This window comes from Castor canadensis, chromosome 7 (genome assembly GCF_047511655.1).
Source record: "Castor canadensis chromosome 7, mCasCan1.hap1v2, whole genome shotgun sequence".
Taxonomy (NCBI): Eukaryota; Metazoa; Chordata; class Mammalia; order Rodentia; family Castoridae; genus Castor; species Castor canadensis.
In genome coordinates this window covers 126968537-126991195 of record NC_133392.1, presented here as the reverse complement: position 1 = coordinate 126991195, position 22659 = coordinate 126968537, and the positions used below count along the sequence as shown (strand labels likewise).

General features: G+C 47.4%; 1 protein-coding gene across 1 annotated transcript; it reads left to right on the top strand.

Moving 5' to 3' along the window:
* Positions 1-5250: 5250 nt before the first annotated feature.
* On the top strand, positions 5251-20689 carry Cyp4b1 (cytochrome P450 family 4 subfamily B member 1). Its single transcript, XM_020178004.2, has 12 exons — positions 5251-5474; positions 12402-12543; positions 12726-12770; positions 14013-14140; positions 14916-15040; positions 15296-15447; positions 15590-15696; positions 16416-16606; positions 18472-18605; positions 19378-19442; positions 19547-19629; positions 20018-20689. Exons 1-12 carry the CDS (start codon positions 5295-5297, stop codon positions 20199-20201), a joined length of 1536 nt encoding a protein of 511 aa, XP_020033593.2. The 5' UTR covers positions 5251-5294; the 3' UTR covers positions 20202-20689.
* The last annotated feature ends 1970 nt before the right edge of the window (positions 20690-22659 follow it).

The following is a 22659-nucleotide window of genomic DNA, read 5'->3' as shown; positions in this document are numbered from 1 at the left end:
TGTTGCTCTAGGGGAAGAATGTTGTTTTTACGCTGACCATACTGGAGTTGTTCGTGACTCCATGTCTAAACTTTGAAAGAGCCTGGAACAAAGAAAACGAGAAAAAGAGGCCGGGGAAAGCTGGTTCGAGTCTTGGTTTAACCAGTCCCCATGGTTAGCTACCCTTTTATCTGCACTGGCAGGGCCAATAATAATCTTCCTATTACTTGTTACCATAGGACCCTGGATTCTAAACCGACTTATGACTTTTGTCAAAGGTCGAATTAATACTATCCAACTTCTGGTCCTCCACCAACAATATCAGGCTCTTCATCCCCTTGAGAATGATTCCTCAATTTAGGCCATAAGAAAAGGGGGGAATGAAAGGGATAAGAAGGAATGAGATGTCTCAGTGGACCCCACCCCCCTGTTGGAGAAACCGGTACCAGATGCCCCGTGTAGATAAGATAAGCAGGGCAGCAGGGCTCGGCTCGGGGATATAGAATGTGAGGAATGTGAGAAGGTTGCGAAAGATGACGGGATGTACGTACAAGATGTGCTCTGTCTGCTTGCTCAATGTTGATAACGAAAATACGCGCGCAACTGCTGACCTTTTACTCTGTGTTACAAAATCATTGGTTAAGTGCTGCGCGGGCTTTTGCTGTAACGGCAGGTCGTGGTGTATATAAGATTTCCCCTAAAGAGGCTCAGGGTCGTGTTTTCCTAACCGGTCCTGCGTGTCCGTGTGGGAGCTCGACCCTGGCTAGCCAGCCCAATAAACTCTGCTTTGTTGATTGCATTCACGCCTGGCTCTCTGTCTCTCGGGGGAATAGGATTCCCATTCCTAACAGTAGCACTACACCTGGCTTTAAATGTTGTTATTCTTTGGAGAACTTCTTTCTTACTGTTTTATTATTCAGGTTGACAAACTGTGCCATTGGCTATCCTGGGTCTCCAGCTTGCTAAGCAGAGTTCTTGGGACTTGCCAGTCTCCATAATCACCAGTCAATTCCTTATAAGAAATCTCTTTGTCCTTCTATATATTCATCCTATATTAGTGCTGCATCTCCTCCATTACATCAGGGTGTCATCAATAGAGCTAGGGAAAAAAGATAAAACTAAGGCGGAGGGGTGGCCACACACTGTGATCATCCCTGCCAGGCTCTGCTGTGACTGCCAACTGTCAGCTTTGTGAATCTGGCTGAGTGAATTCCTCCCAGCTCAGGCACTATTATCACCTCCCACTGTCCTCACCTCCACATGGCTGTGTTGGAGGTAGGGGCTTGCTTTCCCCTTTGGCTCCAAGATGTATCCTCTGGGTTGATCTTCAGAATTAGTGAAGGCCCCGAAATTTGTTTCTGTGACTCCACCTTCTGGGCCAAAGAGCTCAGGACCCTCTGAGCTCTGGGAGCTCAGGTCCCAGTTGCCAGGGACCCCATCTGTGAGTTCTGTTTTCCACTTTGGACTCCATCACTAGATTTTCTCAGACCTCTCTTCTCTCTTTCCTGTTTATTTCCTTGTAGTTTCCAAGTTCTGCCAGGGAACTTCCAACCTCGGTGATTGTGTAAACCTAGAGACTGAAGTTCTAAATTTCCTAGCTCTTTCAGTGACTTGTTGGCCAAATTCTTCTCCTCTCTAGGGCTTGCCAATTGACCAAAAGTCTTATTGCTAATCTTAACTTTGTGCTCTGTAATTCTGGTGGTAAGTAACTTGTAAACTGCCCATAGAACTGGGAGTGAGGACAGAAATGTTTTCTTGTGTGCACCTGGAGACAGAGGAAATTTGAAGGAAGGATCTTAGATTGTGAAGGAGGCTTTAGGGGCTTCGGGCAGAGAGAGCTCTCTTTATTCCACGTGTGGTGCCCGGCAACTCTAGGCAACAATTCCACAGCACTGCCAAACTGAAACCTTCTCTGATGCTGGGGACTGGGAGATGCTGGGAGTTTTCTGAGATTGCAGATGTGAATCTGATGGGAGTGAGGAATCCGAACTCTACTCCCAGCTCTGCTCAGTACCTTCTGCAACATTTTAGCTAGATAAAGTGGTCCTCAGACTGGGGCCCCAAAGATGAGAATATGAGCTCTTTTAATAATTTCCATTTAAAAAGCAAAAGGGAAATAGCACTACTTACTTTACATCTTTCTAATATTCCAATGAGATAGCTGGATCTCCTGCCTCCCCAGTCTCTGAAAGTGTCCTTTCTTCCTCTTCTGGTATTCCTGCTACTACGATCACACCTTAGGAAATCCCCAGGATCTTGCTGGGGTCAAAAGATCACTTCTGGTTGTATTTAGATCAACTGGATTGTCTGGAGTCAGAAAGACACCATAACTGTTACTAGAAGTTCAACAGGCCACCTTCTCACTGCCACTGCCACTGTTGCTGCCACCTCTCCTCAAATCATGTCCCATGTGAGTCTGCCCCTGCCACTGTGTGGAGGCACTGAACAACAAGTGGAGTTTTAAGTTTGACCTTTTTTTCCCTGAGTTGGAGATTGAACCTCATGCATGCTAGGCACGTGCTCTACCACTGAACCACATTTATAGCCCTTAACTTTGACTTTAAATTAAAAGACAAGATGCCATAAAACTGAAAATATAGAAAAGAACAGAAACCTATGTGAATATTTTGCCATATTTGCTTCTGATCTCTCTCTCTCTCTCTCTCTTTCTCTCTGTCTCTGCTGGAGACCAAACCCAGGGCCTTATGCATGCTGGAATATGTTCTACCACTGAGCTATACCCTCAGTCACCTCTCTTTCAAAAGCAATTAAAAGCTAGATACAGCTGAGTTCCTACCCTGATTATCCATCCCTCTGTCCTTCTTCCTGCTACAAAAGTCTAGCCTGAAATTACCATATATTGTTTCCATGCAAGTCTTGGCCAACAGACCTGCATAATAGTGATGAACTAGACAAGTGCCACTGGAAAGGACAGACAGTTACTTAGCAGTTAGGGATTTGGGACAATGGTATGTTGGAAAATGTTTAGCAGCTGGCTCCCCTGGGGAGATAGCCTTAATTTGTAGCACTTGTCAATTCCTGTGGTGTAAATACTCCCATGACAGCCAAGTCTAAGCAACTGGTGTGATGTTACTGCACCTAAAGCTAGGAAGTGATTATAATCTGCTCTTGCAAGCCAGTTCCATGCTGTTCCTGCACATTACTGAATTGGAGAGTACATTTTGGCTTCCAAAAATCACTCTGCAAAGCTGGATGGGTGTGGGTAGCTAGTGGGCTAGGACCTGGAAGTTGGCTGCTACTTGGCCTCTGATTCTGGCCTTGTGGTTACCTGTCTTCTGAAGTTGAATGGCTTCCGGATTAGAGCCAAGGAGTGCAAATCAGGGTCTGACAAATAGACTATAAACACTGGGTATCGTTCTGCACAAATATAGGCCCATACTGGAACTGAGGGTAAGGCCAATCATATTTTACCCTCAAGGCAATAAATTCATCTTATGCTGTAGAAGGGAGAATAAAAGAAATGGATGCTGTGAACTCACTCAATCAATGTCTACTCTATTCACTTAACGCTGTCTAGGCTAGCTCTACTTGCTTCCAGGTGAATCCCATATAGTCTTACCAGGGATCATGGCTGTTTCATCCAATGGTACCCCCTCAGGCTCTTTCCCAAACACTCCCTTCACCACACTGCCAAGCTGGGACCGTGCTGATGCACAAATTCACTATAAAGTATGGAAGTCTGCAGATAGCTCATCATGTTCCCTTATTTTCTGACCTGGGTGAATTGCATTTTAAATGGAGCATCAGTGTGTTGATCCAATACAATGAAGCACAGATGTAGGATTTCAGGAAGTGTGACAGATCAATGGAGAAGTTCCACTCATCATATTCTGTTCTTGCTTTCTCTGCCTATGGGTAGAACTAGATATGCTACCTCCTTAACAGGGAGGAGGCTTAGTCTCCTCTGCCAGAAGGGGTGAAGAGGTCATGATGACATTTCACCATTCTCTGAGTCATTACTTGCCATCTGAGTTCTGAGATCTGAGTTCCAAGTCCACATGTGTCCTGGTTTACTCTTCCCACCTCCCTACCACACTTGGTCTTTGCTCTCCTCTCCCTGCTGGGAAGCTGGCTCCCACAGACTGACTCCCATAGGATGCCTTGCATTCTCATTTCTGGTTGGAGTTGACTGATAGGAGACACCAGTAAGAGACAGAAGATAGGAGAGAAAAGGGTTTGGGACATTACTTCTTGGTTCCTTTCCTGTGCCAGCATCACTTATCCTGTTCCCCATAAATGCAGCTTCTACCAGGTTCTTGGAAGACTGTTCTTCTCTTAGTTCCTTAAGCTTACAAGTGTTGATGGGTTTCCTGCTCTTGCTGGTCTCTGGATCCCATTTTGTTTGATACCTCATAATTCTGACTATCCTTCTGAAAGGAAACATGCATCCAAGAATCATCTGAAACACCAGAAGTGAATTCTGTGTTCTGCTGGGGCTCTGACTGATACAACCCAACAAAGAGAGGAACAGAAGACAGTCTCTGCAAAGGCAGGTGCCTTGGCCAAGTTTGTTCTTCAAGAACCCTGTCCTGTGGCATTGAGGACAGCTACTGCCTTGCTGTGCAACTCTGGACATTTCTCTACCCTTCTCTGGGCCTAAATAGCTCCATCCAAGAAGGATTGAATTTGATGATCTTTTCTAATCACTCTGAAGACAATATTCTATGTTCTAAGTGTTGAATGTGTACTATAGTTTTGGGGGTACAGTTAGCCCTTTTCTGACCCAAGAGCTCCATTCTGGGGCTGTAATTTCATCCCTGAAGGTGCCTCACAAAACAGGAGTTAAAGCATCATGAACCTGGCAAAAATGAAGGGGTCAGTGGAAGTTTTCTTATAAGAAAGCACAGGCAAGCCAAGCCTTAGTTTCATTATCTGGGAAATAGGTATAAAAAGTGAGCACCTATGATTTCCTTGTAGTTTGGATTAAAAGAGATAGTGTGTAAAAATTCCCTTAAACATACAAGGTGCTTGTAGGAAAAAGTTCTTATTATGGCAATGACTACACCTAGAATTGCCCTCTATTTTCTCCTCCAAGAAACCTTGGTGGGCTTCTTTGAAGCCCACTACCTTACTTCTCTTCAGACAAGTTGAGAGAAGCCAGCCAGGCCCTCCTCTGTTGTCTGTGAATTTTGAGATTGCTGTTTCCACCCTATGGCACTTGGCCCAGCCTAGGCTGCTGCTGTCTGCAGGGCGTGGCTGGGGGTGGGAACTGGCAGGATGCCCAGGTTAGGAGTATAAGAAAACCCAGGGGCTTCTGGAGGCAGCCTGGAGCCTGGGCACTGTAGCTTGCAGCCATGGCGCTGAGCTTCTTCTCTCTGAGGCTCTCCCACCTGGGCCTGTGGGCTTCTGCAGTGATCTTGCTCATAGGCTTTCTCAAGCTCCTCCGCTTGCTTCTGAGGAGGCAGAAGTTGGCCAGGGCCATGGACAGCTTCCCAGGACCCCCCACCCACTGGCTCTTTGGGCATGCCTATGAGGTATGTGGAGAAGATTGGAGAAAGGAGCTAGCTTCCCTTCCTTTAGAGAATTAGGCTGAATTCCCTGAAGGCTGGGGAGGGAGGTGATCCACTTAGGCAGAGGCAATCTGCTTTCCCACTGTATTGCTCCCTAACTCCTACCATTCAAACTGGTTTCAGAAGCAGACAGCACTTCAAAGTTGGAGCCCAAGAAGACCACAAATGCCTTCCTAACATTTGGAGGGCCAAGGTTGAGACTAGGGTGTGCCAGAGGCTTGGTTATGGCATAGAGGAGAAACCAAATTCCCATAGTCTGACAGTACTAGGCAAGCATGTTTAGAGCTTCACCAATGTCCTTTTGATCTGTGGAGTAAAGATTCTGTTACTAAGGAATAAAACAAAGGTGAAGGTAGAGATAAGAGCTGTCTTATGAGAGTAAGGGTATTCGCTTCCAGAGTGTCCAACAGGCCTCCCTCCCTCCCAGGCTTATGGGTGGTTCAGGAACCATGGCATCTTCCTGGGTTCAGATCCTGGCTCATCCTGCTGTTTCAGAAGCATAGTGGGACCATCTTAGCATCTACTCTCAGGAATTCCTCCTATCATGGACATCCAAATAGCCATTTCTGAGTACAAGGCAGTGGCGTGGAGTCAACTTTGAGAGGCAGATTTCGGGGCCCACAGTGCAGAGAAATTCTAATTTGTCAGACGAACTAGGAATCTAACACCCCCCTCCCAACCACAAGTGTTTTGACCTGAAGCCAGGTTTGGGAACCCCAGTACAGATGCTAGAGATGAAGGCTCAGAGAAGGGATAATTTCTTTTCCTACTTCTTGAATCCACTTTCTTCATCCTCTATCTAGGGAATTGCCTCTCCTCTGTGATTGATACTGGATAAGAACTTAACCTTTAGGCCTATCCTTGCCCCTTACAGATAACCCTCCAGGGATAGCCTAGTAAGCTATCTATATCCTGGGAACATCTAAGATAAGAAAAGGTGGGTTGAAGAGAGAACTGGACCCTGCCTAGGCTTTCAAGGAAGTTACTGTCCAGAAGGGAACATGCCTTCCCAGGATTTCACATCTGCTCTATTCTTTTCATCTCAGCCCTTGTTCATCTTCCCTACTAGTCTGTAGACTCTGGAGAATGGAGATCTGGTCTGATTCATCCTTGTGCCCTTGAGGTACAGGTGGCAGCCTGTTACAGACCAGGCATTGCTGAATGAATGAACAGAGAATGTCTGAGTATGGAGGGACATCCACAGAGGACAGAGTGATGGAGAAGATAAGTGGAGGTATCAAGGTGGGGTTTGGGAGGGTCTTTGCCAAGTATGGAAGCAGAGTCAAGGGAAGATTGAAATCTGACCCTAACAGAGTATGTGTGGTATTTAAGGAAACTTTCAATCTTTTCCTCTTTTTTTTTTTTTTAGGCCATTACTTAAACTATTTATTCATCTTATTTTTTACTTGAATAATTAATCTGTTTGATTGTTTCTTTCTTTAGTAATGTTTTCATTAGTATGATATTTATACAGGGGAATTTGTTGTGATGTTTCCACATATACAGGTATTATACCCTGGTTTTGTTTATCGTCTCTGTTATTCTCCCTCTTCCATCACCCATCCTTTTCTGCTGTGCCCCTCTACTTCTGCCTGCCTCCATCAGAGTTGGGTTTGCCCTCAGCCAAGATTTTCCTAGGACAGGGATGTTGTTCCCCCATAACTTCATGCAGGAACTGGCTGAGCTCTTCACCTCAGTTGTTCTTGCCCTCATCTTGGGAGTGTACTAAGAGCCTGGAATGCAGCCTACCTCTGGCTTTTTGGCACCAGCACAACTATCTGGAGGGCTTTTGCCTGACACCAGGAAGGGAGTGCAAGGATTAGACGGGTGCTCTTGAGTACTACAAAGGTTTCCTGGGGAACCATTTGACACCAGTGGGACAACACCACCCTGCATTCCTCCAGAGCTTGGCACCTCTGCTGTTGGTTGAATCCACACCTGAACCTGAGCCAGGAGAAGGGCAGGGTAGGGATTAGTTTCCCTAATGTAACAATGACGAAGTTGAAATTCAAAGGGGTGAGGTGTTTACTTAAATCCATATAACAAGTAGCTTAGGAGTCAAGTCAAAGCTGGGCCCAGGAATCCTACATTTTAATTCAGAATATGATAAGTCCATAAAAAGTAACTGAAAGTTGATCCCTACACCCATTTAGAATGAGCATTGGAAGAGAAGGAAGAATATTGGTGGGCAATGATTTTGGGGGTATGAAAGAGCTATCCATCAATATTAATTTCTTCTTTCTTGGCCTCCAGTTACAGTGTGGAAGCCCTGGTAGCATCTACCTGTCATCTTACTCAATTTTAAGAATGTGTCCCCTTGAGGCAGGGCAGATCCTATTCTTCTGGGATCTTTCTCTCTCCACTCTGGGGCTTGAGGAAGACTTTGCACATAGCAAGAACTCATTGTAGGTCTAAGTTTACAGCCTCTGGGAGGGCTGACAAATCTGACCTCTGTGTGTGTGTGTGTGTGTGTGTGTGTGTGTGTGTAGCAAGGAATACTATTTCCCAGCCCAAGGAAAGGTGATCCCTTGAGATTTCTGAGGCCTCCTCACTGGCCCTACCCATTGCTAGAAGTCCCCTTGACTTTGTGTTGGATAATGAGGACTCTTGGTCACTATATTTAGTACACATTGATCATGGGCTTTTGCTGGGTAAGTCATTTGTACTTCCATTTTCTTCTTGATAAAATGGAGAAATCATCTTTACTTTTCTAGGTTATAAGAGAATCAAAAGGGATAAAATACAGAGACTTAGCAAACTGCTCAGCAGACAGATGTCAACTGTTAAATCATTGTAGGGGAATTCTTGATGCCAAACATCCTGATACCTTGGTTTCTTTTGTTCTCTCTTGCTTTCATATCAAGCTGGTCTTTATTCCTTTTTTCTCAAGCAACTAGCTGATAAATAGCTCCATAAGGAGGCAGGGTGGCCAGGATGGAGTGCAAATAGGAGACAGGGTGCCAAAGTAGAGGACAAACAGGAGAAGGGCTAGGGTAGAGGGTAAATTATCAGTAGAGGGCCAGGGAAGGGGGCAAATAGGGGAGAAGAAAGTCAGGGTGGCGGACAAAAAGAAGGCAGGGGGCCAAGGTGGAGGTGATACAGGGAGATGTTGAGGAGTAAGCTAGTGGAATAGGGAGGAGTGAGCAGTAAAGTAGGCCAGGTCTTCGTGTGGAAGCAGAGGAGAGGGAAAAGGCATCAAGGCCTCTGCCATAGATGTGAGAGCGTCAGTGAGGTCCTTTTTATCTACTAGGAAAAAAGAGTCAAAGGTTGCCCTTGGCTTTGTTAAATTGAGATATCAGAGCAGAATTTGGCAATGCCACCTGAAAGCAGAAAAGAACTTTGAGCCACAAGGATGAGATTTGGGGAATTTAATCAAAAGAAATGAATTTCTATATCTGCATTGAAACATGTGGGGATCTGAGGCATTGGAAGGGAGGTTCAGAGGTTGGGACACCTATCAGTATCCAGGAATGGGAGTTTCTAATACTAGATTTAGAAAATTTGATGCTGAAGCCTCCTCCTGGTTGCTGCTGTATCTGGTTCTCTTAGCTCTGGTGGGCCTGCAGCAGTAAAGGCCAGCCTTCACAAGGCACCTTTTTGATATCACTGTAAACCATGGAGAAAACCATATTCTGTATTTCCAGTTAGTATTGAGATGGGTAGCAATTTCATTCCTTGGGACAGAATGAGGGGCAGATTTAGGGGGCAAACATGATATATATAAACACATGTGTATGAACTTGAGTCTCAGTATCCTGGGTCTGAGGATGTCATGTAGAGATGTCTGTGGGTGTTGATGTTTGGGAGTCTCAGGATAATGATCAGCTGAGATGAGATGTTGAGTGAGGAAGAAAGGTAGCAAACGTGGGCATGGGAGAAGGTGAGAGCCTCCAGAGAGAAGGTGCAGGACAGAAAGAGGCCCAAGGTAAGACTTGGAGGAGCATCATCCTTGAGGACGCACAATGAGGGAGTAGACACTGAGAGGGGCATCAGGAGACAAGGAGGACATCCAGAAAAGAGTAAGAAGGAGTCAACTGTGTCACGGCAGCTAGTAGTTGTCAGCGTTTAACACCGGGGAGGATACTGGATACATCAGCAGGAGCAAGTGGTATGATGGGAACTGAAGTGGGAAGAACTCCTTTGAGAAGTTAGGTTATGAGCCAGTGATAGTGCATACCTATAATCTCAGCACTTGGGAGGCAGAGGCAGGTGGATGAATAGTTGTAGGATAGCCTGGGTTACATAGCAAGACCCTGTCTCAAAGAAACAAACAACAAAAAACAACACTGAACCCCCCAGAAAAAGTAACAACAAAAGAAGATGTTTCTGAAGGAAGGAAGAAGGCAGGTCTCAGTTGACAAGGAGGGGTTGGGGGTGGAACTAATGAAGTTTTGTTTCCTTTTTAAATTTCTCATTCTCTCTCTCTCTCTCTCTCTCTCTCTCTCTCTCTCTCTCTCTCTCTCTCTCTTTCTCTCTGCAATTGGGAGAGACTGGATCACATTTTAAATGTTGGTAGGAGAGGAAGTACTCCAAGGGGGTTGGATAGGCCTGGAGGACTTTACTAGACTGGTGGAGAGGCTGAGTGCAGGCCAGGTGGTTGTGCAAGTCTTGTGGCTGACTTTTGGGCTTTCTTATCTGATGGTGTCTACCTTCTCTGCAAGGTGGAGCAAGAGTCATCAGCTGAGAGTGGGAATCAGAGGAGTAGGGGGGCAGTTGGGAAAAGAGAAATTTTTGAGAGGCAGATTATGGATAATGCTACGGAACTTTCTAAAAGGTGTTTCTGCTGATCTCTGTTTAAATAGCACCTCAGGGAGGCCTTCCCTGACCCACCTGACCCCTGTCTACTGTAGCAGATCCACACCTTACTTCATTTTTCTTGCAAGAGTTATCACTACCTGAAATCCTATTATTGATGTATTTTGTTCTTTTTTATTTGTTTTCTCCCCACTTGAAATGTAGGCTTGCAGGAGGGGCAGGGCTTTGTCTTGCTCACTATTACATCCCCAGGGACTTGTAACACCTGGTACATAGAATGCTCAATGTCTATGTACTGGAAGAGTGAATGAATTCTTTGGGAACCAAATTTGAGGCAGCAAAACCACTCACACAGGCTGAGGACTAATGACTGCATCTTCCTGGACCCTTAGGCATTTTTTGGGCCCCCTGTCCTTCTATCCTCTTAGGTGTCTGAATGCTCTCCTGTACTCCCCCTCCAACTGGTCATTCTTGGGGCTGGAGTTCATCTTTGGATGCTGAAGACAGAAGAGGTGTTGGGGCTAGGGAAAAACTAGCATCATGCCTAAGTTTTGGAACCTAATGCCCTGGGGATGATGCTAGTTTTTTGAATTTGGACAAGGCCCATCATCATTTCCTATGCAAAACATAGTTGGCTAGGAGAGTCATAGTAACCCATGTTGATGTCACCCAAAGATAGACAAAACAGGTAACTTCAGATCAACTGGCCAAAAGCCTGAGCAGCTTTGTTGACAGGAAAGATAGCAGGAAGAGCCTCAGTCAAGATCCCTGATCTTCCCTAACTCATGGGTCTGCTCTAACCCTTTGGTCATAGGATTGCACTCTTCCCACCTATAAAGAGAGGTAGTAGTTTGAGTAGACAACATAACATGCCTTTCTGATCTGATTCTTGGAGAAAAATTTACTCAGGTTCTTGGAAAGCAAGAATATCCTATTGTTTATTCCTGGAAGGGTCAACAAGGAGTGCAAATGAGAGGATGAGGGGGATGGGGCTGGAGATTTGAGTGCAGTGAATTATCTCTACACTCTGCTTTTCCCCTGCTTCCTTCCTCAGGACAAAAACAAGCTGGCCCAGACATCCTAGTAAGTGTCCCAATTCAGTGGATCTGAGGACAAGTCTGAGGCATCCTGTTGTGTAACCCAGAGGATCTGGCGAGCAGCCACATGTCCTCCAGAAGGATGATGTCCCAGTCCTCTTGAAGGGGTTTTAGCCATAGCTGTGAGGTCAAGTGCTAGAAGCTGTCCTTCCTCTCCCCGGGTTCCTGGGACAATTAGGACAACTAGGAGAAAGGCACTGGGCACTGGGAGGCTGTGACAAGCTATCTGTGATCAAGATCAGAGTCAGTGTGAGCTTAGGGTCTCTTGTCAATCGGTGGATGCTATAGAAGGGCACAAGCATGGGTGATAAGGAGGGGAGTAGTGCTCAGATGAATCAGACTAGTCAAAGGCTCCTTCCAACTCTGAGATCCTATAAGTCTGGATTTTCTGTGACTTCAGCCTTTCCCTGTCATGTCCAGTTGGATTCCCTGGACCTTGTAGGGGTAAGGAGAAAAGGAGTGACCAGGTAATCAGAAAGTTGTTAAGGAAAATCCAGGAGGGCAGATAGAAAAATAAGAGAGACATAGGGAAGGGAGTATTGCCAGGGATACCAGCTAGAAAAGAGGCAAGGTCACCAGATTTCCCTCTTACCTGTGGGGAGAGATGATTTTTATCCCTTTATCTTCTTTTTGTCATTATCTGCTCAAAGGTGATTAAAACTCTTGTAACCACCTGGAGTTGAACTCGGGAATCTGAGGGATGAATCTGTGGTTGTTTACATCAAACTGTATGGATGGCCTGGGAGAATTGGAACCCAGAGAAGACATAACTGGTAGTTGGAGCCCCAAAGAGGCCAATTTCTAGAGCCCTTGAGGGTAGTGACTTGGGTTAGACAAAGATCCCTGGACTTAAAGCAGTGACTATGGGGTTGGTATGGGTACTACACCAGAACTATTCAGGACAGGGACTATGCAACAGGAGGGAGGGAGGTCCCAGGGCCTGCCTGGGCAGTATACTCCCTTCTCTGCCTAGAGACCTGGAACCTGGCTGGGTGACACTGGGTTCCTGAGTGGTTCTCACCTTCTATTACCATTTCAGATCCAGCAGATCGGGTGCCTGGACAAGGTGGTGTCCTGGGCCCACCAGTTCCCCTATGCCCACCCACTCTGGTTTGGACAATTCATTGGCTTCCTGAACATCTATGAGCCTGACTATGCCAAAGCCGTGTATAGCCGCGGGGGTGAGGTTTCCCTGGGAGAGGGTGGGGCTTCCTGAGAGCAAAGGGTTCAGGAGACAATGTGGGGAAAAGATCAGGATCTGTGTCCAAAGTCTGGGAGAAGGATGGCCAAGTCCCCACCCTGCTTATCAACAAGCCTCTTTTTAGAACTCACTGTTCCATCTGACCCACCTCTCCTTCTGCAGACCCTAAGGCCCCGGATGTGTATGACTTCTTTCTCCAGTGGATTGGTGAGTGGAGCACCTGCCTTCTGGCCCCTCCCTTCCCATTTTTGAGTTGGGTGACCAGGATCCTGCCCTGCCCTGCCCTCCACAGTCAGTTGTCCCATCAGCTGGACAGCCTGGCCCCATGTGTCTGTCATAAGCTCAGTTCTCTGTAGCGAGACAAGAGGAGCAGGGGAGCTTCTAGCTGGCATGGGAAGTGGGGCCAGGCACTTTCTCTACTTGGGTCTTCATCTCCTCCCCATTTTAGGCAGGGGCAGGGCTCTGGGGAATGTTTGGGTATGAAGAATGGCTTCTTGGAGTTGCACCTACAGGAAATTTTGGTAAGTGGTGCTGTCCAGGGAAAGTGCCTGAGGAAGGGTGTGGTCATAGGACCATGGTTGATGTCGCCAGAGGCTGAGAACTGTCTGGGTGACTGTAAGGCAGACCTCGATTGGGAGATGAGGCTGGGCAGGGAGGGACTGGCCATCCTTGGCTGTCAGGATTAGTACTGTCGGTTTATGTTGAGGATGGGTGGGAGCCACTGATATTTCTGAGCCATGTTCTTATGCTTCTTAAAGTCCTTGCTTTACCCATGATCTCCAGGCGTCTCGGCAGCTTCCTGAGAGCTAAGAAAGGGCAGGGCAAGAGGAAGATAACAGTAACAAGACTGTTTACTCAGAGAGTAACACAAGGAAGTCCTTTTGTGGACTTCAGTGAGTCTTACTCTCTCCTCATCCATGAAAGGGAGGCTAAAAGGAAAGACAAAATGAGAGGCAGTTTTGAAGATAGGAATGCATTTCCAAGGCTGGGTGTGTGTAGGGGCAGGAGGATAGGGCCACAAAGCAGAAACATGACAGATTTCTCCCAAGTCCTGAAGCTGTGGCCACCATTTCAGCAACTTAGAGCCAAGACCTAGCGGGCTTCCCTCCTGCCTTGTTGTCCCTGGCAGCACATCTTCTGTGTCTGAGTCCAGTGACATATGACACAAGTTCTTGGAGCCCAGGCTTTGTGGGTGCAGTTGAGACGTAGAAAATGAGTCATCTACCCTGAGGAAGGAGCACACTCAGCCAAGAATTGCTGCCTCCTCTGTGTCCTGAGGTCCTGGTAGCTTGGGAGTGGGGTCCCAGAAGACAATACCTGGTCTTTCAATGGCTCACTTCTGCAAGGTTCACATATTGAGGATGGGAGGTGGGTATCCTTGTCTTAACAGCCAGGGTTGGGGCAGGATTGCCTGGACTTCCTAATTCTCTGTCTTCCATCACTTCCCAGGAAAAGGCCTGCTGGTTCTGGATGGGCCCAAGTGGTTCCAGCACCGCAGGCTGCTGACACCTGGCTTCCATTATGATGTGCTGAAGCCCTATGTGGCTGTGTTTGCTGACTCCGCACGTGCCATGCTGGTGAGCTCCCTGCAGAAGGTTGTGCACCAGCTCTCTATACCCTCCTTTTGCCCAGGACGAGGGCAAGTTATGCTCCACAGGGGGGAGGATACCCTGAGGTCATGTCCACATTTTGCCTGCAACAGTGGCCAAAGCCCTGCTCTGCTGTCTCTTGCTGCATGCCACTGCTGGCTGGGTGCTGAAGTTCATCATGCGCTCTTTCTTGCCAGCTAAAGAGCTCTGGGAGGCTGCAGAAAGTCCCCTAATGGAGCTGATCTGAGGGCTGCCTATATTTGAGAGTGTCAGAAATGCCCTTTACATCTAAGAGTCAGCTCCTTTTTTATTGTTTGCCTACCACAACTGCCTAAATTCATCTTTAAGGCTCATCTCTAAGAGGCATGTTAGACCAGACTTGTAGTCTCAGGGCTGGACAATAACCAGGCTTGTCTTTCAGTTAGTAGGACCCCACCACCTCACCCCAGCATTACTACAGGCCTGATTTTTAACACACACTGTGCTGGGAAGCCCACCACCTCTCGGTCCCCTGCTTCTTATATCTGCCCTATCTGGGAGAAAGTGTGTGATGGACTACATCAGTCTGCTGGTTCTGCCCTCTGAGTCTGATACCCAGAAGCTGTCCACCACACATTCCTGCAGGATGGAGGGCGGGAAAAGGACAGGGTGTTTGTGTGGAGTGGGGCTTGGTGGTGGATGATTAGCTCCAGCAGTCCTGGAGCACAGGGTGGAGTACTTAGCCCAGTTGGTGCTCACATTGCCTCCTATCTCTGGGTTACAGGACAACTGGGAGAAAAAAGCTCAGGAGAATAGGAGCTTTGACATCTTCAGTGATGTGGGTCACATGGCTCTGGACACACTCATGAAGTGCACCTTTGGCAAAGCGGACAGCGGCCTGAGCCACAGGTCAGGGGCACCTCCCAGGCTGTTCAGAAGGGGGAGCAGGCAGAGTTCCTGGTCATGCCTGAGAGAAGATACAGGCCTCACTCACGGTGGAGAGACACATTTGGCATTAGTGAGGAGGCTTAAGGGAGGGAACAGGAGGAGCAGGAATCCTCTCCCTCTGCTGTGGTTGGGTGGGATTCCTGGAAGGTAGACGCTCAGGGATCTGTCCCCCAGTCAGTGTCTGAGCTGCTCCTCCCTGCACCCCCTGTTGTACAGGGACAGTGACTACTACCTGGCAGTCAGTGACCTCACACTGCTGATGCAGCAGCGCATTGACTCCTTCCAGTACCACAATGACTTCATCTATTGGCTCACTCCACATGGCCGCCGCTTCCTGAGGGCTTGCCAGACAGCCCATGACCATACAGGTGGGCCTTTCCCACAGGGTCCACCCCTAGGAAGCCTGGGTTCTTCTTCTGGGATCTTCTGGGTCCCTCCTAGTGCAGGACTTCAATTCCCCTATGGGTAGGGGATGGTTCCCAGGCAGTGACACCTGTGCTCCTGGACCAGACCAGGTCATCAGGAAGCGGAAGGAAGCCCTGAAGCATGAGAAGGAGCAGGAGAAGATTCAGAACCGAAGGCACCTGGATTTCCTGGACATTCTCTTAGGTGCTCAGGTGAGTGCACATGTCCCACCAGAGGCTTGGTTCCAGAGGGGTCCTCAGACCAACATTCTAGGACCGATTTACTGCTCAGCAGAAGGGGCTGTTAACCCTCCCTCCAGCAAATATAACCTATTTTTTGTCCCATGACACCTGCCAATCAAGGTGTAGAGATGCAATTGTGTATGGCTGGGTTGTGACAATAAGAAACTGGGAGCCTTGTCATATGGTAGCAGCCTGGAGACATTTCTAGATTTCTAAGATTCCTTAGTCTTGGCATTGTAGGATCTTCAAATTCAGATTTTGTATTCATTCCTTTTTTCCTTCACTCCATAAACTCACTGAGCACATATCCCGAGGTAGTTCCTGTGCTAGGCTACAGAGATGGGAAAGACCTGGCTCTGTCCCCCAGGTGCTTACAGTCTAGTGGAGGGGTTAGTAGGCAGATATTGACAAAGATCTCTTCCTCTTCTGATTGGCATTCTGTGTGCTAAGTTAGCAGAGCTTTCAGTCAGGGCTGGAGAAGGACACAGGTCTCTTGGCCAGAGGGGTCAGGGAAGGCTTCACGGAGCAGGCTAGGTTCAGAAGAAAATTAGGAATCTGAGGGAAGGTCCTAACCCCCAGTTGGCCAAGCAGCCTTCGTGCCCTCCCTCAGTCCTGCATTTGAAAACTAGTGCAGAATTCTTGGCGTCTACCTGAAAGACCTTGAGCTGCCCCATTGTGCCTTAACCCAGGATGAAAGTGGGACCATGCTGTCAGATGCAGACCTTCGGGCTGAAGTGGACACATTCATGTTTGAAGGCCATGACACCACCACCAGTGGTATCTCCTGGTTTCTCTACTGCATGGCCCTGTATCCTGAGCACCAGCAGCGTTGTAGGGAAGAGGTCCGCGAGATCCTGGGGGACCAGCACTCCTTCCAGTGGTGAGTGAGGCTGAGGGTGAACCAGTCCATCTTGCTACTGGATAGAATAGAGAGGACTGGGAGAAAAAATGGAGGAAATGAAGGATGAAGGATAAGACAGCTGGGAGAGCCAGTCCCTTGCCACCTGCCTGTGGTGGCAGCACATAGTCTCCAGATTCCACACTTCTAGCCCTGACAAGGGAGAAAAGACTGTTTCCTAAACAACATCACTTAATACTTTCAAATGTTTCTCCATTTCTTGGTTCAAGTCTGAAGTCCTGAGCATGACACCGAGTGAACCAACCTCTCTTTGTAGCATGATTTCTGGGAATCGCTCACAGGCTTCTTCCACTGCCTCCTTCCCCTTAAGCCTTTGCATCTTGTCAGGCACCTCACCTTTCTGGGCTCCTCAGCTGCCTTCAGCATAGGGCTAGGCATACAGCAGAGGTGCAGAAAATGCTCAGTCAATGATAGAATTTGGGGAATGGAGTTCTCCATTACTTATTTTTATTGGTTAGATGCTGGAAACTTTCCAGGGTGTCCAGCCTTGTGACAATCTGGGGTGCAGGTGGGAAGAGGAGGAGCCATAACAGAAGAGCCCGAGAAAACCACAGGATGGAGTAAAAATGAGTGGCCTTGATGCTGAGGACGAGGGATCAGAAGAGGTGGGGCATGAATTGACTTTTTAGTAGACAGACACTCTACCATTTGAGCCACTCCACCAGCCCTAATAAATTGACTTTTTAAAGGAGGATTAGAACTCAGGCAGTGACCAGATATTCTATGCTGAGTAAAAAGTAAACATAGCTTGAGGCATGGAGTTAAACTTTTTTTTTTTTGACAGTACTGGTGTTTGAACTCAGGGCTTCACACTTATGAGTCAGGCACTCTACCCCTAAAGCCATGCCTCCAGCCCTCTTGCTCTGGTTATTTTGGAGGTAGACTCTTGCTTTTTTGCTCAGGTCTGCCTAGACCATGATCATCCTGTTTTAAGTTTCCCACCATTGCTGGGATGATGGGCGTGCACCACCATACCCACTTTCCCCCGCATTGAGATAGAGTTTTGCAAACTTTTTTCCCAGGCTGTCCTGGAACTATGATCCACCAATGTGACCAGCTATCAGTTGAAATCCTCGCAATCTAGCCTCCCAATTAGCTAGGATTGCAGGCAAGTGCCACCGGTGTCTGGCTGAGTTAAAAATTTTAAAAACTTTCCCTTAATTCCATCTAGAACTTTAAACAACTTAGAGGACACTTATTCAATAAAAGAGTGAAACAAATGAAAAGTAGGAGCTGGGAGGAGGGGATGACTTAGAATTTGGGGCTCTGTAATAAGGTACTACTCAGTATTGCAGCTGAACCTCACGTTTGGGTCTGAGCTTTCTGGTGGCCAAAGAGAAAAGATGTGTACACGTGCACACACACACACACACACACACACACACACACACACACTCACACACACACTTTATCATTGTTCACCCAAATAATTCATGAACATTCAGTCAGCATGTATCAGCCCCTGTACTTTCCATTTCAAATCCACAGGGGAAACCAAGCAACCTTAAAGAACTAAAGAACTGTCACTTGTGGGGCTTCCATGGGGCCCCAACAAACAAAGAAGTAGAAGTGGCCCTGTCTTTGATGGTTGGGTGCATATGATTTAGGGTCCTGTGCTTTCCTCTCCTAGCAGTGAAGATGAGGAGGGGTTGGAGGGAAGTGGATCCAGTTCCTGGGTTTGAGTGGCCTTATCTTTATCGGACTCTTGGATATATGGTGGTGAGGGGAAAGATGATGCGGTGATGAGGTGGTGAAGTTGCGGCTGGTGCTTGCCTTCTCTTGTTACCCTACTTGTCTCTATTCTCAAATGTCCTGTTTTGTGGCAGGGATGATCTGGGCAAGATGATCTACTTGACCATGTGCATCAAGGAGAGTTTCCGCCTCTACCCACCTGTACCCCAGGTGTACCGCCAGCTCCGCAAGCCTGTCACCTTTGTGGATGGCCGCTCTCTACCTGAAGGTGGGATGGGGTGGTTTTGGAGGTGGAATCAGAGTCGATGTTCCTCTGACAATCCCAGTGCCTTTGGCCAAATATTTGCACCAAGAGCTCAGCCTCTGTCTTCAGAGAGCCCTGGGTCCAAGTTCCAGCTCTACAACATATGAGTAAATTCCTTTACCTCTAAGCCTCTGTTTCCTCTTCAGTAAAATGGGAGTGAGAAGAGTACCTACTTTTCAAGGTTGTTGTTACAATTAAAGAGACAATGTTTAGCAAGGCTCTCATTTACCACCATGAATATCCAGGTGGTGTGTCGGATGACTCTAAGAGGATGATTCATGTTAGCTATGATGCTGTGCAGTGTATAACATGTACAACTGTGGCTTCATAAAGAGTGTTTAGGCCTGTTCCTGACTTGTAGTAATCACCCAGTGAATGGTAGTAATTACTATTGATATCACAATGTTATGAACAATAACTTCCTGAGAGTTAGTTAATTGAAAAGCAGAAAGGCTATAATAATCCCTTGTCTGTCCTACTTTGTGGTTGGGTGAGGTCATTTCTCTTTTTTCTTCATTCCACAAATGTTTGTGTCAGATGCTATGCTCAGCTCTGGGGCTATGGGAATTAGGCATGGTGATGGTCAAAGTATTTGATGAGTTGAATCAAGAATTCATCATTACTGGCAGTGTTCAGATGGGGGCTAGTGCCCTAAGAGGAAAGACACTAGGGAATATGTGGAGACTGCTCTGGAGGCCCCAGATCATTGGTCACCAGGCTTCTTTTCTGTCTGCAGGCAGCCTGATCTCTCTGCACATCTATGCCCTCCATAGGAACAGTGCAGTATGGCCTGACCCTGAGGTACTCCATCTCTGAGCCTGGAAGTCAGACAGGATGGGGAGGGAGCACAGGAGTTACCCTATGCCAGGATCTGGTGGATATTTAAGCAAGTCCTATCCCCTTAGGTCTTTGACCCACTGCGCTTTTCCTCTGAGAATGTGACTGGACGCCATCCCTACGCCTTCATACCCTTCTCTGCTGGTCCTAGGTAGGGAGAAGCCCAGTATCCATAGATCTTCAAGACAATGAGTGGAGGACATCATGGGGGAGGCATAACTTAGGGTGCGCTGTAATGAGGTGACCATGCTTAGTTTGTGTTATCATAATGCAGAGTAAGCTCCAAGAACCCTCTTGCTATTATATTTCTGTCCCCGGGAAGTGGGTGAGATGGGTGGGTCATTCCAGGCCAGAACCCCAATGTGAAACTACTCAGTTGGGGGCCCTCACTGTGCTCTCAAGATCTGTTTCTTTAGTCCAAGTCAGTCAATCTATTAGCTAGTTATGCATCCAAAAATAGTTATTGGCCACTAAGAGCAATGAATTTCATCACTCTGGACACCCCATAGTCCCATGCCTCTTTGTGCTGTTTGCTGCAGGAATTGCATTGGGCAGCAGTTTGCCATGAATGAGATAAAGGTGGTCACAGCCCTCTGTTTGCTCCGCTTTGAGTTCTCTCTGGATCCTTCCCGGCTGCCTATCAAGATGCCCCAGCTGGTCCTGCGCTCCAAGAATGGTATCCACCTCCATCTGAAGCCGCTGGGCCCTGGGTCTGGGAAGTAGCTCTGAAGAGAGCAAACCCAGACAGCCTAGACTGTGCCCTCTTACTGGGCACTGACCTCTTAGATTGAATGTAGAGTAGTTGTGGCTCTCTACTCTTCAGGGGGCTTGTAGTTTGGGAGGGGAGTAGGTACTGAAGGGCAATGTCTCAGAGAACAGTGCCTTGTAAACATGCATGTTAAGAAATTTTTGTTATTCATTCTTCCACAAGCATTTGATGAGCACCTAATTTGCTTTGAGAAATTTCATTTAGCTCCCATAATCTGCAGTCTTTCTAATGTACAGCAGAAACATACATTTCGGCCTTGGAGACTATTACTGAATGCAATGGACACTCTGCCTGAGATTCACAGTATCTCATGGTGTGGGAGAGAAGGACAGCTCAGGGTGTTGCCTTTTCATTGAGATGTGTTTCTTCTTTTAATATAATGGACATAAGGGAAAATCACCTGACCCACCACTATACAAAATAAAGATTAATATGAAGATGGTTTCATGAGTATGTCTTCTGCCTCTCTGGAATAGGTCTCTGTGGAGTTTCTGTCATTTTTAGTATTGGTATCTCATAGTCATTTGGTGCTCTGCACACTTAGGGTTTGACTGGGAAGGTGGCAGAGTGACATTACAGGGGAGTTCCAGGAAGAAGGAAGCCCCCCTTGCATCAGGCCTTGAATCATGGGTGAGGTATGAAGGACTTTTGGGGAGGGCCTCAAGCTGTGGGCCAAACAATGACTTAGAGGTCTTTCCCTAGTAAGTCCCGTGGCAGCTGCTTAGTGACTGTGGGCACAAACACCTCTAGGGATCAAGGTCTAAGGCCACTAGTCGGCTCCAATTCAGGAATTAGATATATGTAGAAGAAAGGGCCCTGGAGACTCGGCTAGGGGACAGGAGAGAGGAATTCTAGTCCTGGGACTTGGTGCTATCTTGATGGTGCCCTGAAGGATGTGCCATTGGGAGATAAATCCTTTCTGCTATTGATAAGGTAATCTTATAAGACAAAGGCCACAGCCTTGGCAGGTCTGCCACCAGCCATCTGTCTACTCCTGCAAGGCCTGTTAAGGCCCAGCCATTCCTGTTAATGGAATGCAGAAGACTCAACCAGGGTGTGCCTCTCAGCTGTCAGCCCTATGCCACCAACTTCCTCTTCTGTTTTGGCACCTGTATAGACTGTTCTCTGTACATGTGACAATAAGGTTTCAGCAGTCATCACCCGGGAGCCAAGCCTAGAGGTCATTACTTCCTTGTGTTCCTGGGTGGGACCTGAGTTTAAACTGCATCCAATGTCCATATCTCTTTAAATCTTTACAACTCAGGCAGTCACCAACTATGGACTGGGTGATGGTGCCCCTGATCCTGGTGGGAGGAGGGCATGATCTCATATCAATATTAAGAGAAAGGACTTGAGAGACACACATTGAAGAGGAACTTGAGCTGAGGTGTCCTGATTCTGGTGTCTTCTGACCAAGACTACATCAATTGAGGTTGTGTGTCAGTGGGAAATACAGTCAGAACTCGGACTCCACTTACAATAGTGTCAAAGAGGAGGGGAGGATTCCTTGGGGATAGAGTGTGGAGACTGGGACTGATGAGCATCACAGTTGAATTCTGAGTGTCATAAAATGAATTTACTTAATCTTTCTAGCTCTCCAAACACATCCCTTCTGCCTACTGTGATCCTGGAAATGCATGGGCAGAGTGTGGAGGCAGCAACGGGTGTACACAGGAGTGGTTTATGAAAGTTCTTCATGTGTGGTCACAGGTGTGTGTATGTGCATGTGTGTGTGTATTTGTGTGTGTGTGTGTGCGTGTGTGAATTAGGCCTGGGTCTTGCTCATGGCTTGGAGGTATCAGAGTCACTTCATCACACATACACCCCCTGTGGAATCCTGTGCTTAAAGCACTTGTTCTTGGCTGAAGAATTGTGAGTTCCTATTGTCCCGTGCTCTCTGAGCAAGGTCAGCATGAGCCTTCTATACCATTTGATGAATGTTCTGTCCACGACACTCCAGACTTTCACTCCTGCCCCACCAATGCTCCCCTCTCCCCTCAGTGAAGCACTGAGCCTCCAGCCTGCCATCTCCTGCCTCTCCTCAGAGCAAGGCTGATCTATCCTAGTGACCTGGAAGGCCAGGATATAGGAAGGAGGTCCTGGCTGTAGGTACTGACTTTGAGAGAAGCCCTTCCAGGAAGTAGAGCATAGCATAGCAGGGAAGGCAGAGGATTCTAGGTAGTACTGTTTATGGCATCAAGGACCCTGATCTAGGAATGGCTTGAGGCATCAGGGAAACCTGTGCTCAACATCAGCAAGAGAAGCAGAGCAGAGAGGGTAGTGGAAACAAGGATACTAGTCCAGGGAATCTCGTGGGAGTACAGGTATCATATACTAAGGTCAGGAGCCCCAGCACCCACTGACCTTCCTCAGGGTGTCCAGCCAGGGAAGCAGAGAACCACGATGGGACTA

What these genes read in the sequence shown, in the direction of transcription:
- Cyp4b1 (XM_020178004.2), top strand. Translation starts at nt 5,295, where the DNA reads ATGGCGCTGAGCTTCTTCTCTCTGAGGCTCTCCCACCTGGGCCTGTGG. An exon ending in GACCAGCACTCCTTCCAGTG is followed by an intron (nt 16,607 to 18,471) that starts GTGAGTGAGGCT and finishes GTTTTGTGGCAG; the next exon opens with GGATGATCTGGGCAAGATGA. An exon ending in TGGCCGCTCTCTACCTGAAG is followed by an intron (nt 18,606 to 19,377) that starts GTGGGATGGGGT and finishes TTCTGTCTGCAG; the next exon opens with GCAGCCTGATCTCTCTGCAC.